Source organism: Mugil cephalus, chromosome 17 (genome assembly GCF_022458985.1).
Source record: "Mugil cephalus isolate CIBA_MC_2020 chromosome 17, CIBA_Mcephalus_1.1, whole genome shotgun sequence".
In the NCBI taxonomy this organism is placed as follows: domain Eukaryota; kingdom Metazoa; phylum Chordata; class Actinopteri; order Mugiliformes; family Mugilidae; genus Mugil; species Mugil cephalus.
Genome location: NC_061786.1, coordinates 6,313,501 through 6,339,294, shown reverse-complemented (window position 1 = coordinate 6,339,294; position 25,794 = coordinate 6,313,501). Strand labels below are relative to the sequence as shown.

At 42.0% G+C, this 25,794-nt stretch overlaps 1 protein-coding gene across 1 annotated transcript; it reads right to left on the bottom strand.

Moving 5' to 3' along the window:
* Nucleotides 1-6,016: 6,016 nt before the first annotated feature.
* Nucleotides 6,017-18,690, bottom strand: LOC125023793. Its single transcript, XM_047611306.1, has 21 exons — nucleotides 18,500-18,690; nucleotides 18,076-18,258; nucleotides 17,902-17,923; nucleotides 17,723-17,795; nucleotides 17,305-17,448; nucleotides 16,957-17,153; nucleotides 15,660-15,763; nucleotides 15,349-15,467; nucleotides 15,067-15,234; nucleotides 8,695-8,894; nucleotides 8,468-8,580; nucleotides 8,167-8,273; nucleotides 7,852-8,028; nucleotides 7,373-7,581; nucleotides 7,173-7,267; nucleotides 7,032-7,057; nucleotides 6,852-6,873; nucleotides 6,731-6,758; nucleotides 6,541-6,625; nucleotides 6,265-6,411; nucleotides 6,017-6,175 (listed from the first exon to the last, which is right to left on the bottom strand). Exons 2-21 carry the CDS (start codon nucleotides 18,098-18,100, stop codon nucleotides 6,017-6,019), a joined length of 2,220 nt encoding a protein of 739 aa, XP_047467262.1. The 5' UTR covers nucleotides 18,101-18,258; nucleotides 18,500-18,690.
* Nucleotides 18,691-25,794: the final 7,104 nt, after the last annotated feature.

Below are 25,794 nucleotides of genomic sequence, written 5' to 3'. Positions count from 1 at the left end.
TTAAAATTACACGCACAGCTTTCCCAGTCAGCCATAGAGTTGAGGGCGTTTTTCTATGCTACAAAATTTTTTCACATTTCAAGTCCGGGACATTGAAGTCCAAGAACCACACTCGCACGTCTGCGCAGCTACCTGTGTGATGACACTTGTGAATTGCAGGTACCGGAACATCTGTGGTCCTGTTTCTATTCAAGGGCTGCAGGGAAGACTTTGCTACCCACACACGCAAATTGGGTTAAAAAAAAAGATCAAAACTTTTTGCAGTCCCTTTCAGAATTGCAATTACTCTTGCTTGTTCCCACTGACACTCCATGACATGGTAATTGGCAGTTAGATTGATTGCTTCTCAAGCACACTGGAGTTAGCGAGGATGGAAACCTTTTCAAAACGCATAATAGTCACTTTGTTGAAGTCGGAGTGTGCTGATGAAGAAGTCTATCATACGTGATCTACAGAGGTTGAATCTGACCTGCCAAATTACAACACGAGTGTTAAACCGCGCAGTTGCTGCAAGTCATCTAATACTCGAAAGAGTCAACGATTTAAGGATGAATAAACCCCTTTATTCGACGCAGAAGTTTAGATACATATCAATTGCGCCGGGTTTAAATCCAGGTCTTCCCTTCCCACTTCGAAGAGCAGCTACCTCTCCATTGCTGTCACTCTTAGGAATCATCCACATCCAGAGCTTCCCATCCCGAGTTCCTCAAAGCTCTTCTTAGTCTGTGTCGAGGCCCCCGACTCTGAACGTACTGGAGTGGAGAAGAGTCGACAAAACTCGCTCAGGGAATCAATATGAGGCAAAACAGTAGTGAAGCCATCATTAAGATTCAGTTCGCCAGAAGAACGCACAATTCACCCGCCATCACATTGAAATTGAAATGGGCTTTATCCTGCAGGGGCAAAGCAGAGAAGCTGCGAGTTGCTTAGCAGTCTACTATTTTGTAAATGGACACAGCCAGGATTCGAAGAAGAGCAGATATGGCAGGGAGTCACAAGCGTGTTTTCTAACATTATCAATGGAACCAAAGCCCCTTCACATTCTTCTTGACGGAATGGTTGGATGAATGAGTGAGAACTGCTTGCTGTCGTCTCTGTCCTGAATGCGTTGGTTCCATGCCTGGAGCTAATTTTGGAGGTTTCAATCAAACTGCAGAAAAGCAGTGTTCTGAAATCCTCTGACAGGGCAATAGCAGAATCGTCCATAATTACTACACAACCGGTACTGCACAGCTGAAGTTGGTAACTCAGAGAAAGGAAGTTGTTGGACAGGGAGAATGAAGGTTGTGCGGACAGGTGCTGATCAAACACGAGTTGTTCCGTGAGGTTGGCAATTTTCACCTCCAAGTCAGACAGCAAGGCTAGTTGCTGTTTTGGGGCGCTAAATTAAAGAAGAAAACAGCATTAGGCCGGACAGAATTCACAGGAGCACGTCCTGTGACTGTGCTATGGATTTACCTGTGCACGTCCAAGGTGTCAGTGAGAGAAGCTTTGGAAAAACTTCCAATTCTACTGGGTTCCCTTTGCTTTCCAGTAGCATTAAAAGCTGACCAGTTGCTGTGTGTGAGACTGGCCTTGGGGGGATAAAATTCAGAAACACAATTGCAGGTGTGGAAGTCTCAAGATGCTGATGTAGCAAAGCATATCTTTTGGGTTTTCAGCTTACACAAACACTTACGAGGACAGATCAGTGATGGGAAATCACAGTGAGAAATTGTCACTTACAGTTGTTGGAGTTTGACTGGAAACAATCAAGACTTCATTCACTTTGGTTTAGCGAAAAGGAACCATATTCCATCACCAGCAAAGCATCCACCCTGCCACTGCGCACAGTGAGGTCTCTGTAAATGCAAGGGTGAAATCAGATATGGAGATAAATGAATGTGTAATCAAGGTTCAACTGCTGGTATTGAGACTACCGTAACTGTGGTCTTCTTCACTGGTACAAAAAAACATTTTTTCATTAGGAAAGTTATAAAACTTGACAGCTTATCAAAGTCTTCTAAACACTCTTATTTGAAACGTGTCATCAATATAACGTAAGCTTCCCAAGATCGGTCTGGCTTGAAAACAACAACACATGAAAGAGACACGGCATTGCCAAGGTCTAAAGGTCAGCAGGCGTTTTTCCAGAACCTAAGCTCTTGAGAGTTATGAGAGATCGAGCAGCAGGATTCATTGCTGAGCCACTACTGTAGAGGAACAGCAGTTGCAGAACAATTGCACCAAAGCAAATCAAGTATCAAAAACCAACATTTCCGTGATCACATGTTGGAAAAGCGTGGACGCCAGACAGGAGCCAATCTGGAACAAGCGAAGATCATAAATCCAAGCAGCAACGCAGGTGTTCAAATCCTTGCAGCTGGATGCCATTTATTTCGGAAGACACAGTTGATCAAGAAGAAGTGGGACCATTAGATGCGGAGGCCACAAACTCATCAGACCGCAGGGCAATTTCATCTCGCCCCCAAGAGGCGAAATCTGCCAAAAAAACTGGCCGGGAAACACCGAGGCATCTTAATGTAATTTACCTGTGAGGTAAACCTGGAAAGCAGCTTTTAACCATTTTACTGTAAACCGCTCAACCTCAACGCAAAGCGGAGCTGCGGGAATGTTCGTGAGAGGCGTCATGCCGTGAACAAAGAATTGTTAGCTAAAAACCCTCGGGGCTCCAGTTCAATTGCGGTTGATATTGGCATTACAGTTTGATTGAGAGTGACTCAGATTTTGGGAAAGCCATTTCTTCAACCAGCATCCCATCCCTGCGCAAAAGAGTCAAATGACATTGGAAGAAGAGATTCCAGTATCATGCAAGTGGTTTTTCCTAGATTTCATTTCACAATTTCAGTTGGAAGTTTAATCCTGAAAACACAACTGGCACACGCTCAGTTACCGTTCGTATGACACTTTGCTTGAGGTGCCCGAAATGGAGCACAACAAAAGATTGGCTACCCCACTCCCTAAGTTGGGTTAAAAAGTTAACTTCTGCACGCCGCAATTGAATTCACTTGTTTCCACGATACATAAGAAGCAGTTTACGTTAGTCTTTAATCACAGGATAAACTGCAATAACCTCACATCCATATGCACTTGTGCGGTGGCTGTAGAGAAGTCCATCACTGACCTACAGAGTTGAAATCAGATGCAAACAACAGATATGATTTACTGCCATACTGAAACACACGAAAACTGAAAATGACGATACGGTATAAAATCCTTATCACGCAAAGTAGAACAACAATGCACGCACTGGAATAGAGCTCTTCCACATTGAGGACCATTATTTTACCTGTTTGTTACCATCATTCCCACAGATTCTCAATTGCGTTATCTGGCGTTTGGGCCCAGTCGCGTAAGCGCCACTGAGGACCGAAAATTGTAAAGGGACTGGGTCAAATTTGAAGATCATTAAAAGATTATCGAGAGAACGCCAAATTGACGACCCAATTGTTAAATGGCTTAACCTCATGGCAAAGGAAAGCTTCATGCCAGCATTTTCATTGTGAGATGAGCAGTCTCAAAGAAAATTCAATCAAGCCGTGCTTAACATAGACCAAAGCGCCTTCTCACCAAATTCTTGACAGAATTTGTGAGAGAAACTGCTTGTTCTTCGCATGAGGTTTGGTTCCATCCATGCAATTTTAAAACAATCAAACTCGAACCAGTTGAAATCTCTTGCGCACTGAACCATATTTTTTAATCCTCTGCACAACTGAGGGAAACTCGCAGAATAATTTGACGGGAGGAGAATGAAGGTTTTCGGACCCGTAAATCTACTCCATGTCACCAGTATTACCCCATACCAAGACAGAACAAGCTAGATCTTTTGGGCCCTAAATGAGAAGAAACAATAGGCCACGATTACAAGCCCCACTGAACGCTATATTTACATGGCACTTCAGACTCCATCGAGCCTAAAAACTCGATTCTGTTCCTTTGGCCCGACCTATAGCTGAAAGGGGTGAACTGTCCGGGATAAATGTCAAGAAAAAACTAAGTCAGGCGAATTCCAATTCTGACAAAATTATTGGGGTTTAACTTCACCAACGAGAGCGCAGTTGTGTGATACATGTAAGAAGCACGCGGTTGAGGAGCGAGAAATCAAGACATCTTTCTTTTATGCAAGTTCCTCACCTAGCACGACAAAGGAATAACTGTCTGCGCCGATGATCTTTGATGCATGTTGGATCAGTTTGAAGTATCAACAACGGAACTCGGTTTTTCCCTTAGCATGGTCTGCCTACAAAACTTTCGAAGTGAAGTACTAAAAATTGCAGGCCATAAGTGTGCAACGCGTACTTGATCAAACTCCTCATTGCCGGATAATTACCCAAGGTGCTGACACTTTTGGAAAAAAACAAACACAAATAAGTAGCATCCGGAATTGTGTAACCAGCCTCTAAATTGTCTAGGCTGTTTTTACCTGTACCTTGTGCCTTTGGACCGTTAAGCACTACGCAGGCGCACCGGCAGTCAAACATTGTAACAAACTGAGACTGGTGAGGAACAGACATGAATGTCAAAAAGTTTGAAGAAAACAAAAACACTGTATCCAAAAAATCATTCATCACATGGGAGCTCTGATACATGGGTCCGAAGCTGTGGACAAGGTGATCAGAGCAAATAATAACCAAGCTGATTCAGAACAAAAGCAGGCGCTGCAAGCATTCAATGTGTTACTGGTCACATTGGATTTTTTTCTGAAAAACTGTTGCATCAAACACTTGAACACCAGTCCTGGCACTAGGGACACAACAACAAATAGTAGACACCAGCGTCAATTCTCAAAATTGCCAGCGTTAATTCCTAGTCCATATAATGTCTGCGTGCAAACACACGAGGAATTCAATTTGAACATACTTAGAGGAAACGAAAGTCATATGCTCACCACAATTCAACTGGAGCCAACTCCACATCCGAAGCGCCGTGTCTGCACCAGAGAACTCCCTCGGGGGGAGCCTACACCACTGTCAACAAAGAGGGTGAGGTTTTAGTTGAGTGACGCCGGTGTTCGAATTCCCAGTGGCTGTTGAGTACGGCATATCAGAACCCGGAGTTAGATTTGCCAGAGGTAGAACACCCCAAGTTTCTTCCTTGCCACTTCATTCCTGTGAATATAAAGGTGGAATGGAAGTCAACTGCCTTTCCAGTCATCAAGTTGGACATTCCCTCATCAGAAAGCCTTTCATCCGGACGCTTGGTGGAGAAACCACAACTCGGCAACGAGTTAGTTGTTGAAATGTGAGTCGGTGCCACATGTGTCTGTTCTGAAGGACGCAGAAATTGCTACCCATACACTGCAAGGGAAAAAAAAAGTCAACATCGCACACTCCATATTGCAAAAGTCGTGTTCAAGACACTCACACATTTAGTGCATAGTTGAGTGTTCTCAGAAACGGAGTCAATACCGTCACTGAACGCATAACCTGGATGCGAGTGGGCTGTATGAATCTATCGACCCAAGATAATCTGGACCTGTTACAACACGAGAGATTTAACCCCCAGTTGTAAAAAACAGAAATCCAAATGCAACATTTAATATGAATAATCCTTCACGGAATAAACAAAGGCGAGTGGGTTGTCAGATCCTTACCGAAGAACCTTCCATCAGCTTAGATCTATTCGAGTCATTAGAAAGCTCATATGCTGCGTTGACCCCCATCGAACGTATCCCCGAGGAAGAGCTCTGAAAACTCGAAAGGAACATTAGTAAGGAATAACCATCAAAAAGTTTAGTCCAGAACGCACTGACCACCCTTAGTTGAAAACCTTATCTGCAGGTTGAACAACTGCGATCCTACCACTTTATATTGTGTGAGCCAGCCGATTCTGCGAGAAAAAACAATATTGCATCACAAAAGTCATAATAAGAAAAGCCACTTAGATTCATCGCAGAAGGAGAAAAAATGCGCATCAATTTGAAGCTGTTGGTCAGCGATGCAGTTTTGAGAGCTTACATAAGAGAAAGCAGGCCGAAACTTTGCAGGGAAAACAGTCTCATAATATACACATCCTATCACAAGTTGGTGAATAGGAGATGTTGTGCGGCCAGAATGGGTTGCGAAATCTGGATCAAATTCTCACTCTGCAGTTGTTCCCGGCTGAGGTTGGCAATTTTCACCTCTCCAAGAGCCTCAAGAGCAGATGACAAGGCTAGATTGCTGTTTTGGGGCGCCTAGAATTGAAAGAAGAAAACAGCATTACGGCCGGACAGAATTCACACGAGGCAGCACCAGTCCTGTGAAACTGTGCTAGTGGATTTACCATGGTGGCGAGCGTCTCAAGAGCCTGGTCCAGTGCAGGAGAAGCCTTTTGGAAGAAAAGCTTCCAGACTTCTACTGGGTATACCCTTTGGCTTTCCAGTGAGCACTTCATAAGCGTGACCAAGTTGCTGTGTGTGAGACTTGTGGCCTTGGGGGATAAAAATGTTCAAGAAACACAACGTACTAGTCAGGGCTTGTGGTAATTTGTCTCAAGATGCTGATGTAGCAAAAGCTATATCTTTTTGTGGGTTTTACAGCTTACACAAAACAATCTTACCGAGGAGCAAGCATGTTCAGTGATGGTGAAATTGCACAGAGCTGTAGAAGAATTGTCACTTGACAGGGTTTGTTGGAGTTTTGAGCTGAGGAAAACAATCAAATAGACATTCATTGTCACTTTGGTTTTAGTGCGCAAAAGGAATTCCCATATTCACACTCAGCACAGGACAAAAGAGCAATCCACCCACCTGTCCACTGCAGCACAGATGAGGTTCTCTGTGAAATGACAATGTTGGTGTATCAGATATTGGTAGATCAGAATGCAATCGTGTAATCAAGGTTCAACTGTCTGGTATTTTGCAGACTTACCGTCAACTGTGGTCTTCTTGCACTGGGGACAAAGAAAACATTATTTTCAGTATAGTGGAAAAGTTACTTAAAATACCTTGACATGGCCTTCATTACAAAGTGCTGTGCTAAACACGCGTCTTGTAAATCTTGATCAAAACGTGTCCTGCCAATCTAATATGAACACTGTGATAAGCTTACCGCGAAGGAATCTGGTCCTGAGCAACCTATTTGAGAAAAAACAAAACAAAACAAAAAACAAATGAAGGTATGGCATCACGGCAGTTGTCGTCACAGTGCCTTACTTAAAAGTTTGTCAGCAGGCTGTTTTTAGCCACGTACCTGTGAATGTCTCTTTGAGTGACGTTATGCTTGATCTGACGCCATGCGAAACAGCCAGCGGCAGGAATTTCAAACTTTGCTGAAGGCCACTGAGACTGTAGGAAGGGAACAGAACATGTTGCGACTGGTCTAGAATCAAAGTTTGACATCACGCAAAAGCAGAATATCCAACTGTGGATGCCAAAAATATCATCTCATACATTTCTCTGTAGGATGCGCAGCTGATGTTCCTTGGGATCACCCGCAAGCTGTCAGGACGAAGGCTCGCCATCACGGGAGCCAAATAGACCTGGAACCACAGCTGAAAGTCTTCAGGCTCAAAATCCTCAAAAGCAGGAGCAAGGGCTGTCAAGGTCAGGTTCAAGATGGTGTCCTGTGCAGCTGGATTTGCGACGATGGTGATGTTTTTCTGGAAGAAAAAACACCATGTTGCGATTCAGAAGAAGCCAAGCTTGGTGACACATCTTTGTACCCTGGCACATCAGAGGCGTGGCTTGAGGCATCAGCAAAGGCAAATCAGTCAAGAAACACACCAGCGACGGGTCAATTTCAGTCAAATCTTGGCCCCCCCAAGAGCGTCAGTAAAAAGTCCTCCAGTCCCACACGATATATATGTACTTGGCCGGTTTGTCAAACAACATTGTAGGCAAGTGTGCCAATGTTAATGTTAAACATTTACCTGCTTGATGATGTTGGTAAAACCCTGGAAAAAGTCATTGAGCTGCTCTTCACCACCAGATTCCGTCAAGCTTGTGAACACCGCCTTCACAACCTCCACATCCAGCAAAGCGCCGCTGTCTGCATCCAGGACGAACTCTGCCTTCTGCTGTGGGGAGAGGACGTCCACAACTGCCACCTGGTGATCCAAACAAAGAGGATGTATGAAGATTGTTAGCTTGGAAATGGTGAAACCACCCCTGCGTGTGGCCTTTCCAAGTTCCCAATGTTGTGCTGCTGTTCTGAAGGTAGCTTGGCAGTTAAATGCATGACTTACTCCTGAGAGGTTGAAGACTTTGAGCTCAGAGTATGTTGTGAACTGGGAGAACGGACCCAAGTTTGCTTCAACCCATTCGGCATCACTCTCAATTCCCTGCCTGCAAACTGAGATCAAAGGTGGACATTGGCATGAGTACAACTGCACCAGCATATTTCCCAGTCATGCACATGCAAGAGTTGGAGGGTCAGTTTTTTTCTCAGTGCTATTTCAGAATATTTTTTTCACAATTTCAAGTCCGTGGACAGCTTTGAAGTCCGCATGAGCAACCACACTGCGCAGCGTACTGCGTCAGCCTTACCTGGTTCGTTGATGACACTTGCTGAATTTGTCAGGTAGCCCAGAAGAACATCTGTGAGTCCTTGTTTTCTATGCAAGGGCATCGCAGGGAAGACTTTGGCTATCCCACTCACACTGCAAAGGTTGGGTTAAAAAAAAAAAAAAAAAAGAATTCAAAAACATTCTTGCACAGTCCCTTCTCAGTAATTTTGCAATTACAATCTTGCTTGTTCCCACAGTGACACTCACATGACATGGTAATTTGTGCAGTTTACATTTGAGGTTGCCTTCTCAAGCATCACTGGAGTGAAACTAGCGAGGATGGAAACCAGTTTCACATGGAACCAGGCATAATAGTCATCTTTGTTGAAGTGTGGAAGGTGTGGACTGATGATGAGGAAGGTCCTATTCATTACATGATCCCTCACAGCAGGTTGGAAATCATGGACCTGCCAAATTACAACACGAGATGATTTAAACCCCGCGCAGTTGACTGCAAGTACATCGTAGAGAATACTCGAAAGAGTGTGTTATGACCCAGGGTCATTGTGTAATATTTGTTTTTGGATGTATGACTTGTCTGTGCTGTTTTTTTTTTTTTTTTTTTTTCCCTTTTCCATGTGCTGTTCCTCCCTGCCTGAGGGTGGTGCCACCTCTGTTGGTCTCCAGGTGCTGGCTGGCAATTGGTGAATGGGCGGGAGGAAACCCTATAAAATGGCCGTCGTTTTGGAGTTCTTCCTCTCCTCTTGACCCTCCTCCCAACTGAACCAGGCATTTGTGTGTGATTTGGCAATTTGTATTTGTTAGCAGACCAGGTAGTGGTAAGGGTGAGTAGCTCTTTTTGTTGGGACCTTTTTCTCCTGTTTATTTTTATAGGGAGTCAGGTTAGAAACCTGTATTTTGATTTCCTTTATTTTTGATTAGGTAAGTCAGCTTGGGGGCACAGTGTTTTTTTGTTTGTTGTTTTGGGCCATGCTCACCCTGAAGCCTATCACTACCATTGTTGATTAAATAAATAATTATTTGTTGGTCTGCAGCTCTGTTGTATGGTCTTCCTTGGGAGTGGGAGAGAGAGGGGGGCATCCTTTCCATGTTACATTCGGTTCCCCTAGGTCGGACGTAACATGAATGGGGGCTCGTCGTTCTTTCTCTGTTTCGTTGTGTAAAGTGAATTGACCTTTTCTCTCTCGTGGTCTCTGCTTGTCTGTTTGGCAGTTTTCTTTTGTGGTGGGGGCAGATGTGTAAGTGGAATGGAGTTCAAATTGGAGGAGTTTGTGGCTAATCCAACCGCAGAGGTTTTAAGAAGGTGTAAAAAGGCTGATTTGGGCCTTATTGCCAGTTCGTTTGAGGTGCATGTGCCAACTGGTGCAAAGAAAGAGGAGATACATGATCTACTCTATGTGAAGCTGAGTGAGAGGGGATTAATCGGCGGGCCAGCTCCCATGGTCGGAGCTGAGCCAGGTGATCTTGCAGGTGTTTCTGCCCCACTCCCAACCGCCCAGGCCCAAGCTGGCATGAATGCAGAGGAGCTGAGGCTCACCCTGCGTATAAAGGAGGTTGAGTTGAGACAGCGGGAGCTGGAGGTGGAGACTATGCACCTGAGAGTAAGGGCTCTGGAGTTAGAGCGGGGAACTGCTGTAACTGCCAGCCCTGTACCCACGCAGACAACCACGCCTAGTCCCCATGACAGCTTTGATGTGAGCAGGCACATTGCACTAGTTCCTCCATTCAGGGAATCTGAAGTCGATTCATATTTTAGTGCATTTGAACGCATCGCTGCTACACTACATTGGCCAAAGAGTGTGTGGCCTCTGCTACTTCAGTGTAAGCTAGTTGGGAAAGCACAGGAAGTGTGCAACTCTTTGTCTATTGAAGACAGCCTCAATTATGACTCAGTGAAAGCCACTGTCCTTAGAGCCTATGAATTGGTACCAGAGGCATATAGACAAAATTCAGGAACTGTGGAAAAACTGCCAACCAGACACATGTTGAGTTTGCGAGGGAGAAGAGTGCTCAGTTCGACAAGTGGTGTCAGGCCAGTAAGGTAAATACTTTTGATCATTTGAGGGAGCTCATTTTGCTGGAGGAATTTAAAAACCGGTTACCTGAGAAAATTGTCATTTATCTGAATGAGCAAAAAGTCACCTCACTCACTGATGCTGCTGTGCTTGCTGATGAATTTTTGTTAACACACAAAAGTGTTTTTTCTCCCCCAGTGCGCCGTGAACCAGTCCCCAGTGGCCGGAGCCCTAGACCACTCAAAAACTCCCGTCGTAACTCCACTGCTGCTTCTGGTGACACTGAGAGACGAGAGTGTTTCTACTGCCATGAGCAGGGTCACCTCATTGCGGTCTGTCCCACTCTTCGAAGAAAAGACCAATCTAAGAATGTCAAATCACCATCCCCTATCAGTTTCATACACACCAAGCCACATCACCAGCAACAATTGGATGTAGTAGATGGAATTGATGAGGATTTCAAACCATTTGTAACTCAAGGGTCTGTTTCTCTTGAGGGAGTAGATAAACCAGTTCCTATCACTATCCTTCGGGACACCGGTGCAAAACAGTCCCTTATGTGTGAAGGCATTCTTCCCTTTTCAGCTCAGTCATACTGTGGTTCTGACATCATAGCATGGGGGGTTAAGCTAAGTGCTGTGCGGGCCCCATTGCATTTCATTCAGCTCACCTCCAAGATTGTGTCAGGCAAATTCAAAGTCGCTGTGAGACCCCAGCTGCCAATAGTTGGTATTGATCTGATCCTTGGCAATGATTTGGCAGGTGGTAAGGTTTTTCCATCCCCAGAGGTAACTGAAAACCCAGTAACAGATTTGTGCGTTTCCAGCTCTGCTGCACCCGGTTCACCTCCTTTATTTCCTGTGTGTGCTGTAACCCGTGCTCAGGCCCGGAAACTTGGAGACTTGGTGGATCTCAGTGACTCTTTTATGTCCTCTGACCCCACAGATTCTCTCTCAGATGCTAAAGAGAATGTTGTTGTTGAGCTCCAGCCAGATGTTGAAACCCTCACACTTTCAATAGACAGAGAACAACTAATCAAAGCACAGAAAACTGATCCCACTTTGTCTCCATGTTTCTCTCCTGCAACAGATCCAAAATGTGATAAGTCTGGGTCCTACCTGATAGCTGATGGAGTTCTGATGCGCCGCTGGTCCCCTCATCCTGGTCCAGCATATGAGTCTGTGACTCAGGTTGTAGTGCCACAGCAGTTTCGTTCCCAGGTGCTAGGTTTGGCTCATGACCATAGCATGTCCGGTCATTTAGGTATCAGAAAAACCTACAACCGTATCCTCCGTTATTTCTTTTGGCCAGGGCTTAAGTCAGATGTTGCGAAGTTTTGCCGTTCATGCCACACATGTCAGGTCTCAGGAAAACCCAATCAAGTAATCCCTGTAGCTCCATTAAAGCCAATCCCTATTGTTGGAGAGCCATTCGAACATGTCATCGTGGACTGCGTGGGTCCTCTGCCAAAAACAAAGTCTGGAAATCAGTACATCCTCACTGTGATGTGTGCCGCGACCCGTTACCCTGAGGGTGTCCCGTTGCGCTCCTTAAAAGCGCGCGCCATTGTAAAAGCGCTCGTCAAGTTTTTTTCCACATTCGGCCTTCCAAGGCGCATCCAAAGTGACCAGGGATCGAATTTCATGTCAAAAATTTTCGCCCAGGTCATGTCAGAGCTAAACGTGAAACACCACACTTCCAGCGCCTATCATCCTGAAAGTCAGGGTGCGTTAGAGCGCTTTCATCAAACTCTGAAAGCTATGCTCCGCAAATATTGTACCGAGAACAATCGTGAGTGGGATGAGGGACTGCCCCTGTTGTTGTTCGCTGTGAGGGAAACGTTGCAGGAAGCGTTAGGTTTTAGCCCAGCCGATTTGGTGTTTGGCCACACCGTGCGCGGCCCTCTTCGTCTGTTGCGAGAGAAACTTCTCTCAAACAAAACTAGTTCAAGTGAAAACATCCTTGACTACGTTAGTTCCTTTAGGGAGAGATTGCATCACGCTTGTGATTTGGCCCGTGATTCACTCTCCACTGCTCAGTCCAAAATGAAAACGCGTTTTGACCAAAAGTCTGTTGCGCGGACCTTCGCCCCTGGTGAGCGCGTACTAGTTCTCCTACCTCTTGCTGGTTCTGGTCTACAGGCAAAGTTCTGTGGTCCATATGTGGTTGACCGGAAGCTCAGCGAGACCGATTATGTAATCCACACTCCCGATCGCAGAAAGAAGACTCGCGTGTGCCACATTAACATGCTGAAGTCTTATGTTGACCGTGAGAAGAGTGTTCCACCTCCCATGGTTACGCCTGTTGCCGCAGTGTCGGTTGCACAGCCTCCATACGATCCCTGTGATGACGGGCTGAGTGACAGACACAGCTCCTTTGCCTGCGCGCGCCTGAGAAACTCCGAAATCCTGTCAAATCTAGAGACCCATTTGGCGCACCTGTCTGACTCTGCCAGATCTGATATTGGCAAACTGGTAAAAAGTTACCCAACCCTATTTGGCGACATCCCCACTCAAACTTCGGTGTTATGTCATGATATTGATGTGGGAGATCACCCCCCGATAAAACAGCACGCCTACAGGGTGCCTCCAACAAAACGTGCCATCATGCAACAAGAAGCATCATACCTTGTTGAAAATGGTTTTGCTGTGCCGAGTACTAGTCCATGGAGCTCTCCCTCGCTCCTGGTTCCTAAATCTGACCAAACTCCCCGTTTCTGTAATGATTACCGTAAGGTAAATGCCGTGACTAAACCAGACTCCTTTCCACTTCCTCGCATGGAGGACTGCGTCGATCGGGTGGGTTCAGCTAAATATGTCAGTAAGTTAGATCTTCTAAAAGGATATTGGCAGGTCCCCCTGAGCCCACGCGCCTCTGAGATAAGTGCGTTTGTCACCCCCGACCATTTCTTACAGTACACTGTTATGCCCTTTGGTCTGAGAAACGCCCCATCCACTTTCCAGAGGCTCATGAGCACAGTTCTTTGCGGGGTGAGAAACTGTGAGGTTTATTTGGATGACATTGTGGCCTATTCATCCAACTGGACTGAACATGTGAAAACCCTTTTGGAGATTTTTGAACGTTTGTGTAAAGCTTCCTTAACTCTCAATCTGGCCAAATGTGAGTTTGGGAAGGCTGTTGTTACCTATCTAGGTAAGATAGTCGGACAAGGACGTGTCTGTCCCGTGACTGCCAAGGTGCAGGCCATCGTAGATTTTCCAGCCCCCCGAACGCGCCGTGAGCTCCGGCGTTTTCTGGGTATGGCTGGATATTACCGTGGGTTTTGTAAAAACTTCTCAGATGTAGTGGCTCCACTGACAAGTTTAGCAAGCCCCAAAGTTCCCTTCCAGTGGTCAGAGGAATGTCAGTTTTCTTTTGAGGCCGCTAAAGCTCTCCTCTGTAGTGCGCCTGTACTTGCCGCCCCAGATTTCGGGCATCCCTTTAAACTGGAGGTGGATGCCAGTGCACTTGGCGTCGGTGCAGTGCTTCTCCAGGAAGATGGGCGTGGCATTGACCATCCCATATCCTACTTTTCCAAAAAGCTCAAAAAGCACCAACTGCACTACAGCACGATCGAAAAAGAGGCTTTAGCCTTACTGTTAGCGTTGCAACACTTTGAAGTGTACCTTGGGTCTAATGCTGAGCCAACCGTTGTTTTCTCTGACCACAATCCGCTCGTGTTCCTCAATAGGATGCAGAATAGCAATCAGCGCCTCATGCGCTGGTCCTTGTTGCTCCAGGACTTTAATGTAAACATTCGGTATAAAAAGGGGTTAGACAATGTCATGGCCGATGCGCTGTCCAGGACTTAGTGCATCAAACATGTCCTGTGGGGAGGAAATGTTTGTTCTTAGATGGGGGGGTGTTATGACCCAGGGTCATTGTGTAATATTTGTTTTTGGATGTATGACTTGTCTGTGCTGTTTTTTTTTTTTTTTTTTTTTTTTTTTTTTCCCTTTTCCATGTGCTGTTCCTCCCTGCCTGAGGGTGGTGCCACCTCTGTTGGTCTCCAGGTGCTGGCTGGCAATTGGTGAATGGGCGGGAGGAAACCCTATAAAATGGCCGTCGTTTTGGAGTTCTTCCTCTCCTCTTGACCCTCCTCCCAACTGAACCAGGCATTTGTGTGTGATTTGGCAATTTGTATTTGTTAGCAGACCAGGTAGTGGTAAGGGTGAGTAGCTCTTTTTGTTGGGACCTTTTTCTCCTGTTTATTTTTATAGGGAGTCAGGTTAGAAACCTGTATTTTGATTTCCTTTATTTTTGATTAGGTAAGTCAGCTTGGGGGCACAGTGTTTTTTTGTTTGTTGTTTTGGGCCATGCTCACCCTGAAGCCTATCACTACCATTGTTGATTAAATAAATAATTATTTGTTGGTCTGCAGCTCTGTTGTATGGTCTTCCTTGGGAGTGGGAGAGAGAGGGGGGCATCCTTTCCATGTTACATTCGGTTCCCCTAGGTCGGACGTAACAAGTGCAACGATTTAACGGGTATGAAAAAATCCCCTTTATTCGACGCAGAAGTTTAGATACATATCAGAGTGCTGACAGCACTGGGTTGTAAATCCAGGAGTCTTCCTCTTCCCCACCTTCGAAGAGCAGCCTACCTCTCCATTTGCTGTCAGCTCTGTTAGGAATTCATCCACATTTTCCAGAGCGTTCCCATCCTCGAGTTCCTCAAAGACTCTGTCGATTAGGTCTGTGTCGTTTGAGGCCCCCGAGCTCTGAACGTACTGCGCCAGCTGAGAAGAAGAGAGCTCTGACAAAACTTCGGCCTACAAAGGGAAATCAAAATAACATAAATACATTTTCATCACTCATCTGTTATCATTAGTTACAGATATATGAATCATTATTTTATCAAATTTACTGTGAAATTTGTCACGTACTGCAGAGAAATCATCGTTAAGTTGTTGGAGTTCCTCAAGGGTTGCAATCTTTGAAAAATCTCCAAAGTTCTTTTGCAGCCATACTGCACTTCCATTCACATTGTTTGTGCATCCAGGTTCTTCATTTCGTTTCAGGATACAAACAAACCAGCAAATAAAGTTTCAAACTTTACAAACTATAAATCACTGAATTACTGAAATACATTTTTTTATACACATTCTGTTACAAATGACCACTGTACCGACTTTTCTGTATTCATTTGTGATATATATTTTTTTCCACTGTTGAGGCATTAAGTGCATAACGTTACCTGGTGAGTTTTGTCTTGACAGGTAGACTTGGATGAAGTTTCTGTAGATTAGTTTTTCCTTTATTTTGTCAGAAGTCGTCAGTTCTTCACTCATTCCTTCAACCCTTGAAAATAAATTGTCATTAATTTTTCTCACAACAAATGTGTAGATTAGCACTCCAACTGAGGCTTTCATTATTCACCATGTAACTCCATAGACCAACCACAGTGAATTCTGACGTTTTGATCCACATGGACTTTTTTCTTTCTGTACTTTCTGTTTGTAGCTTCAGGTATTTACATTTGCCATTAAAAATATGGGTTAATATGGAAATATGATGGACATTGTAGGGCATGCTATTTATGTAAATGTTATAGTAGCAAACCGCAAAGATGTTTATCTTGACCAACACAGCTCTCAGTATAAACACATAAGGACATTTATTGTGTGTTTGCTCGATGCTGCATCAGCATTTACTAAATAGGCATGCTCTCGCTCAGATTAATTTTATTCCACTGAGGAGTACAGAGTATTATTCACATAACACAATTTCCACTATATATTAGCTTCATATATTCTTATAATGCATCTTGTTTTTTTCAAATCGACTTACAGTTTTTTTTTCTTTTATTGCCCTGTACAGTATATTCTTATGTTGCCTGATACACCGATCAGTCACAGCGAAACCACTGATAGGAGAAATAGCCTAAATAACCATCTTTCGACAATTCATTGATCTGCTGAGAAACTTTTGGACCTGGCATGCATGCATGTCGATGCTACTCAGACATGTACCGACCACATAGACTACACCAGTGACCCAAAAACGCTATAGCAATGACACTCCTTGATAGCAGCAGCCATCCCCAGAATTATGCAGCCTGACAGAGGTAGACACAGAAAAGCGGTTTAATAAACAACTAAAAAAGACAGTGGTCAAAATATGCATGATCGGTGTATATTCTTAAAGTCTTAAGCCTTTGCTTACATTGTTTTAAAAAGGATAATCGCAAAACACACTTCATTAGATGTTGTGCTATGTATGATTGCGTGTGTGACAAATTTAAATTGGAATTAGTTCTTGCACTATTTGTCGTGCTTTCATGTAGCCTTCATTGTGCAGCCAGTGGCCCTTTTCTCTCTCAGAGAGATACACTGATCTAATGATCACTAATCATCAAGCGAACCCCATGTGAGAATATTATGGGTTTTTTTTTAAAAAAATGTATTTATTGTTATTTTTTCATTCAGACTGACACTTGTAGTCAGACTGTAGTGACCTCCAATCATTAGTAAAATGAAATTGAATTTACTTACAATTCTTGGAAAGAAGTGCAGCTGAAGTTCTGGTTGCTCAGTTCTATCAGGAAGTTCTCATCGGCATAGGGCAAAAGGGGAGCCATCTTCAGTGAGAACCACAATCTGACAAATCTTGGGTCACTGTGGTTACCCAGTCTGAGGCTGTACAGGACTCCAAAAATATCCAGGACACTGAATCCAGATTCATTTGTTCTCTGTTAAAAAATAAAATTGTTGAAAGCTCAAATGAATAATAGGCACAGTGATCATTTTTGCACCTACAATAAATTAAATTCTTGTAACTGCGAGATACAAAGCAGTGAATGAGATCAGTTAAAAAAGAAGCAAAAAAGAAAGATTTCTTACCAACCCATTGAAGACTTTTAAAGTAAACTGAACAATTTGCCGGAGGTTTTGTTCCAACTCATTGGACTTGTCTTCTGTTAGGCTTGCATTGTTACCCTTTTTACAGGATAGCTCCCCTGCCAGTGTGTCCACTGCAGCAGATATCTAGGGAAAGAAATGGATGGATCCACAGACATGGATTAATGTTGGCAACTGAACACTAGAGGGTGTCATTTCACAGGTTACTCAGATTGTTAGCCTAATTGCATTATTGCTTAAGTCATTCTTTGACTTACTGTTACAATATCAATAAAAAATATCAATGTGCTTGGTCTTGTTCTCTGAAAAATTTCAAATATGACTTAGGCAACTGTGCTTTTAGTCTAACAACATTTTACTAATAATTATGTAATGTAAATTCTAAAAATATTCAGTTTACCATGTGACTGGCATCCCGTAGATTTTTTGAATTGCAAGTGTCCTGGAAACCATTGCTTTGAGAGGTAACAGTCCTTTAAAAACAAAACAAAACAAAACAAAACAGAATTAATTCAATAATAATTGACATTATGTACATGTTGAAAAGGTGCTTAACGTAATAGAAATCTGTATGCTGACCTTTCTTCAGATGTCGATATACCTGGTCCAACAAGTGTTAAATTTTTTTTATTATAATTGCAGAGAATATAATTAGAGTAGCATTAAAATTAGAGCTCTGTACTGTATTAAAAAACGTCTTTTGTTGTTGTAAAATGTATCACTGATAAATGGAACAAAGTTTTTTTTCCTTACCTGATGTTGTGTTAGACTGTAACATAAATTTACATTAATATTATATTTAACAGCATATTAATAATTCATTTAAAAGATTTTACCAGATTCTTTTTTTTTTTTTTGCTTTTTTCTTTTTACTTTAACTGAAAACAAAACAACAAAGCAGACTTACGCTTGCTGAGGCCAGGGTCGACATGCATACTAATAAGGGGATGAAATTAAATTCAATTAAAATACACATATTTTAGATTTTATTCCGTGGTTTATTTGATTAATATATATAATATATATTTATATATATTTATATATATTTATTTATTTTTTATATTTATATATATATATATATATATATATATATTTTTTTTTTTCTTTTTATTTATTTATTTTAAAGAAAGAAAGAAAATAATACATGACCCTTCTCTAACTTTTGCGTAGTACTTACTGATTCCGACAAGCAGAACCTGCACTGACGCCCTGGAATCGCCCATCTTGAGAGCCCAGCTCTGCTTGGTGTTTCTTTGTACAACTCAAGTAATATACAGTTTTCTTATATTGTCACTTCACATAAAAAATGAATAATTGGCAACACTGTGAGAGAGAAAAAAATAAAAATTAAAAAGAACACTGAACAATAGTCACAATAGTCTTTTTTTTTTTTTTGTTTTTTAAGAAAAAACAGGTTGAAGTCACAGCTCTCGCATGGACAATGTTTACATTTTCTTGTACATACTACAAGTGTTATTTAAATGTTTGCATATTTATGTGTGCCTTTAAGCCAGGGTCTCTGCAAAATTTTGTTATGTTCTCATAATGAAAATAAAGACTTAAATGTGCAAAATAATAAAACTGCTACTAGTGCTACTGGTGCTACTATTACTACTACTAATAATAATTAATAATAATGATAATAACAATAATAATGGTCCCTTTGTTGCATAATATATTAACTGAAAACCTAAATGCAGTAGAATCCTGTCATGTATTTTGAAGGAAACTCTTTTAAAATGATTTTTAACTTACAGAGCCTGTCAGACGGAGAAGATATACTGTATTAAGCTGTGAAACAAAAGATGTTCAGCAGGTTGAACTCACCTCTCTGAATCCTTTGCTCTGTCAGAGAAAAGTGAGCTCTTGGAAAAGTGTTGAAACAGGTATACACAGGGTGGAGCAAACAAATCACCAATGAACAGAAATGAATACATGACCTCAATGCTCAACATGTTTTGTAAGATTCCATTTGAAATCACACCTCTGAGTGTGGCACACTTGTGCTGCTGGTGTTCAAGGGCATGCGTATGTTTTGCACTGTTTTATGGCTGACAGATATTTCACTGTCTCTTTGTTTTCATACCTTGACACCTATATACAATGTGGATTCTAATCAGATGTGCATATTACACACTTTTCAAGTTCTTCATAACCTGATTTGCAAATTTTAACTGTTCAGTTTTGCAAAATGATGCAGACTCGCATCAATGCACAGCACAAACTCATTGACAGCTGGTACTGCAGCATGAACCCAATGTACAAGACCTTCACAACCATGACCGTTGTCATTCAACCAACATAGTTAGGACAGCCAAAAACCAATGCATCAATCATTGCATCTGAGCAAATATTCTCACTCTCTTGAAGAAATCACCCCCCTCCCCCCACGTTTTTTTTTTTTTTTTTAATTAGTAAATTGTCTGAGCCCTAAAAATGGTCTAGACACTCTTATGCTCCTATGACCACTCTGCAGATCAGTGTATGATATAATACTCATGTGCTTTTTATTAAAAGACACATTTTTCTGTTTCCATGCTTCAGAGACAAAAATGGCTAAAATAAGGAAGCTAACGCAGGAAATGGGCCTGAAGATACAGATTCTCAGCCAGGAAGGATACAGGTGCCGCCAGATCGCGAAGTGCAGATGCAGTCCTTTAGTAGTTGGATACACACTGCAGAAATACAGACAAACCAACAGCTTGGAAGACAAATCATCCAAAGGCGTCCAAGGGTTTCTTCAGCAAGAAATGACCACATCCTGATCCTCATGTGCAGGGAAAACCACTGAATGACACCAGAGGAGCTCCAACAGCAGCGGTCAAACCTAACTGGTGTTCTGTACGTGGACGACTTTTAGATCATGGCTTAAGGTCCTACAAGGTTGTCAAGAACCCCTGATCAATGAGAGACAGAGGTTAGCCCGATGCCGTTGGGCCCAAGCACACAAGAACTGGACAGTCAGGAAGATTCTGTGGTCAGGTGAGTCCAGTTTCCAGCTTTATCCTGCTAATATGAGGGCACGCAGAAGGCCAGGCCAAACATTATCTCCAGCATGTACAGTACCTACTGTCAAACATGGTGGAGGCAGTATGGTGGGGGTTTGGGGATGAATGAGTGCTGCTGGTTTTGGTCGTCTTACTGTCTGTGATGACACATTGAACTCTGCCAAATATTGTGCCATTCTCCAAACCCACATGCTCCTGCATGTGCACTCTTCCATCAAGGTTGAAACAGGATGTTTCACATCCTACCACTGTATTTTATTTATTTATTTATTTTACTGTATGTTATCTTAACAGTGCTTTAAAAAATGTGGAAGCAAAACAGTGAGGTATAGTTCATTCTGGTGTAGATGAGAGTTAACCAGCCGGTAAGCAATGAACACAACTGTCAGCATTCCTCCACCTCTTTATGATCCATGTGAATGGTATGTATCTGACACACCCAGGTTAAAATTGCTGTCAGACTAGCACTGTGTTTTTAATATTGACTACAGGTCACTCCCGTATCTTAATTATATCAGTTGAAAAATTATTGTTCTGAACTTCTGAGAAACTCAAGTGAGAAGGTACAATGACCCTGTCCTTCCAAGAAAAAATCATAAATATCAAAACTTTCAGAAAGAGGACAATAAGCAAATTCTTGTTTTATTCAAATCATGTAAAAAGCAGTAAATAGTGCTACATATTTAAAGAAAGGTGGTGACTGGTGGTGTGCAACAATTTGATGCACTTTTCATGGGTAGGTTCTTATCCTCCATACAGTACTGCAAGTTATGAATACAGTGATGCAGCTGTCACCAAAGAATGGATTGTCCAAGATTCTTGGAGCAAGTGTCATGCCACATTGTACTGTTTTCTTTGTAGTGTTGTTTTCATCTATTGCTGTCATCTCTATGGTACATGGAGTACTCAGAGGGCGAATCTCAGATACGTTACAGAGACAATACTGCAAAGTACTTCATGGAGGGAAACTTTGATTTCTACTTGAGAGGTCTTTGGGGACGTCTTTGCTGATGAGTGCCAATTTGCATTGGGATTTTTTTTAACTTATATTTTTTGCCACAACATTAAGGTTTATCCATATCCAAAGGAACTTCGTCAAGAAGCCGATTCCTTGCCTCAGCTGATGTGGGGTGTGGTGGGGTTAAAAAACCAGAGAAAGAAAGAAATCTAGAAGCATGAAAGCATCTACAGACTGCTTGAGGCTAGAAACTCAAGACTGCAATGAATGCTGCTGCAAGCATCGCTCACCCAAATCTTCAATCAGTGTGCGACCGGTGGTGATGCATTGTGGTTAAGGTCGGAAACCTTTGTATAAATTAGTTTTGATACTATTACATATACAGTCACATGAAAATGTAAGTACTTTCCATGGAAATCCATGGCTTTTCCAACATAACTGGACAAACAAATGGTTATTTAATTTCCTCTGAATCATGCCTGCAGGTAAAGGTTGTGTACGTGAACCACACCAGAAGGAAACCACATTTTTCAATCACTCAATTCTAAGAGAGCTATTTATTTTGTATCAAAGCATCTCTGCACTTGGGCTGAACATGCTGGGGCATCCTGTCCTGGGCAAACTGGTCAATGAATGAAATCAACACCACATGCCTTCCTTCGGAGTGAAATGATTTGGACTGATCAGGCACCCCCATTGTTTATCAGAAGCCACCTGACTGCTCTTGTCCTTAGTGACCTTCCTCTGCCCAACATGGTGTAAACTCTGTGGAGAGAACAACCTATGAAGCCTCTGCATCCCACCTCCACTGCACAACAGCTTTCTTCTGGAGGTCCATTTGATCGTGCCAGAGATCATGATGAAAATGTTGAATATGTTGCAAGGCCCAATGGTTTCCCTACTTTGAACTTTTTTCCCCCTACATAGCCTTGGAACTATAATGTGGTATTGGGGAGTTTGCGCACGTGGCTTCATAATTTGGTTATTAATTGTGTGTCAGTCATGCTTTGATAATTTAGTTTACGGTAAGCTCACAGTTATTTGGAGATCGCTATCACACTGGTATCACAGTTTAATAGGTTTTGGTATCTCACAGTAACAACGGCACTTTTTTCTTGTACAGCAAGTTGAATTATTTTTATGCCTAACATTATCTCATTGGAAATAGTTTGTTGGTTCCCAGGCACACCCTAACTATTGTCCTCGCTGCCTCTTAAATTAACTCGTGGCATTCAAACCGCACTCATGTTTCCTTGTGCTTACCTACAGTATTGTTAGCCTAATAGCATAATCACCTAAGCCTAGCAAGCACATTGGTATTTTTTTAATGATATTAACAGTAAATCAAAAAAAAAAAAATATGTTATTAGGCAAATGATGGAGACAACCTATGAAATGTAGGTGTCTGTCCTTGTTGAGGACGTAGGTGTAATTTTCAATAGCATGTGAATTTGATGCTCAGTTTTGGGCATTTTTTTTTTGTCACTTGTTCATAAATAACTTCTTAGTAGTGACAGTATTTTGTATGACATTAAAAGACATCTGACATGACAGTGAATTCTATAGTGCAACTGAGCCACAACAGAGTTTAGCAAGATAACTCAGAAGCCTCAAATATAAAAAGTGAGAGTACACCAAGCCGGAAAGGGGGCCTATTAACCTGCTGGTGTTGAGGACAGTGGTGGAGCTACGGGGTGACTAGTGGAGTGGCTGGGGAGTGACAAGATTTGGCTGCAGCTTGAGTTGTTAATAAATTAGTAATAAAATAGTTAAAGACAAACAACGGCTAAATGTTGATGGCAAGTAATTTTAACTCCTAACGGGCCATGAACGAACATCAAAGAAACTGTTAAAAGGATCTTAGGACAGGACAAGAAGTTCTTATATATATATATATAGTGTGAACAGGCCGATATAGTTTTATTAATACTTACATTTGTGGAGATTTCTGTTAACAGTTCAATTAATAGGAATGGTGACAGGCCTACTGTTCAGACTAAAACAATAAATAAAAAAAACTACAGTGACATATATAATAATGAAACCAGTCATCTAAGACATTTCAGATATCTACTTATTGCCACCCCTATGTGAGTAATGGTCTCACCCTGGCCACCCCAATGAAAAATTTCTTGCTCCGCCACTGGTCATGGAGGAGAACAAGTTCCTGTCAGTTATTCAATTTTCTCAGTTGCACGTAAACTGGGACAAGGACTGCATTCAGAACGTTTTGAGCATAACTCGATCAAGCTGCGCATGTAAACACATGGACAGACTAATCCCCATTACATACTTACATGGAGATTCACTAACAGGTGCACTCTGTACATGTGTACAGAATGACATGCTCAAAAAGGGTGGAGGCCACAGACGTCCTCATTTGACTGTTATCCACCATGTCATGTTCCATGTCACATTTAAGTGTCTCCCCACATTTTTATGCTTTGTTTTCTCTCTCTGCTCCAAGTTACTTGTCGGAGAATGAGGTTTAAATGCTGAGAGAGAAGACACATGCACCACTAAGGGTTTGATCAGGCTGCATCTGTTTAGAGGGAGGGATTGAGGCTACATTAGCAGGATTTTTGTGTCTTGATATTTTGTATTTTTGGTTAGGAGTAATTGCCTGACCCTGGAGTCATTCAGACGCTCCAGATATGTTCATTCCTCTTTTAGCTCATGGCCTAAAAACATTGTCCATGTAGCATGGGACATAGACTATTATGATGGTATTTGAGTTGTTCAACATCACAAATTCATCTTAGCCTAAGTAGCAACACTACTATTACATTTCAAACTTTAAGCAGGCATTTGAACCAAACCGAACCGAAGTGAAGAGAATTAATAATGACAATGATGCATGATTGAATGAATAAATGAGTGAATGAGCAGAGCTTGAGTGAGGCTCCGAGGGCTTCTACCAAGTGTTTGCTTTTTGCAAACACTTGGTAGATGAAATGGTTTGAACACTTTCATGTTTAATTTGATTGATTAGGTTCTCTTTGTCTACCCTCAGGACTCTGCTGAGTTTTTGAGTGATTTTTATGTAGAAATCAAATGTTCATTCATGATCATATTAAACCTACCTTACTTTTGTATGCCCTTCACAACTTACATTATACCTCTTGTATAAATCATCTTGATTTGTGTCATTTTCTAAACTGATATATTAATTGAAGACGTAAGCAAAATTTCTGTTCTTAAGTCACTGAAACTAGCTTTACTTCATTCTTAAGTTGTCATTTCTTTTTGGAACGTTATTACCACAGAGAAGTCATCAAACCGTCGTTAACTTGTGAGTTGCAAGCTTGTAAAAAATGCAGGTGCACTTGTGGTACATTTCTCAGTGACGTGTATGTCTTTTGTTATATATTACTTTTCTCCTCTCAGCTGCGTGTGTGTGTGTGTTAGTTAGTGCAGCCCCACCCTCTGTTTTAATGCTGTTTTTAGTGCTTTTTTTTAGTTTCTTGTCTTGTTACATACTTGGACAGGCTTGTAATATTGACTGTTTCATCCACTGAATACAGCTTCCTGGATTGATGGATAGTCTGGGATAAAATGACAAAGAGAGAGCAAGCAAGAGAAATGAAACTCGTCACTTGTCATCTTTTAATCATTTGTTAGACGCGTTTCCCCACCTGTGACATGGTTATGTGAAAAGACGTGCAAAGATAACTTTATCACTTCTGCTTTACACTCAGGGTTTCTCTAGTTCAATTGCAATTAATGAAATATAAAGTTCAGCATGGCAACATGGTATAATTTTGGCTGTCTGACATGGCATTCATGACATGGTTCAGCCAGTCTACCATGTTCTTATAGACTTGACTTAGTTGACTTGATTGAGTAATTTGTCCAGATTTCAACGAGGATGAATGTATTTTATTCATTCTGGTGAATTGAATTGAATTGAACTGAATTGAATTGAATTGAATTGAATTGAATTGAATTGAATTGAATTGAATTGAATTGAATTGAATTGAATTCATGATGACAAATGAATGACTGGATGAATCAATGAATGAATGGCCAGAGCTTACTTTAACAAAGTAAAACAGAACATCTCTTCACTTCAGCCATTTCACAGCAACATGGAGCAACAGAAGATTAACAGGGTGACTTAAACTATGATTTGGTTGCTCTTTCATATGCATGAGAAAACTCCATGTTAGACCATTGGATAAATATAAGGGATATCGAAAATTAATCTTCTATGTTCTATTTCCACAGATCCGTTATGTCAATAACCTTTCTGAAATCCCCAAACACTTCTAGCACTGTCCACCTTAGAAATAGTGTTTCAGTTCTAATCAGAATATGCAAGAGGACGTGTGTGATGGTGAATACTCAACCAGACATGAGGCAATTGTATGGACAACTTCTCTAACACCTCATACTTGTTGCTGTAGAAAAGCTTGAAAAAGTGCCAGACACGTTAATCTGGTTAGTCCAAAGACTTGCAAAGACTTGCAAACACAGGATGGTTTTTCAGGATTTCCAAGTGATTTA

Excerpts from the sequence above, each read along its gene's own strand:
- LOC125023793 (XM_047611306.1), bottom strand. The coding sequence starts at position 18,100 with ATGTTACAGTCTAACACAACATCAG. Across the intron at positions 15,764-16,956 it reads TGCACTTCTTTCCAAGAATT|GGTTGAAGGAATGAGTGAAG; the intron begins GTAAGTAAATTC and ends TTTATTTTCAAG. Across the intron at positions 7,582-7,851 it reads TTACCAACATCATCAAGCAG|AAAAACATCACCATCGTCGC; the intron begins GTAAATGTTTAA and ends TTTTTCTTCCAG.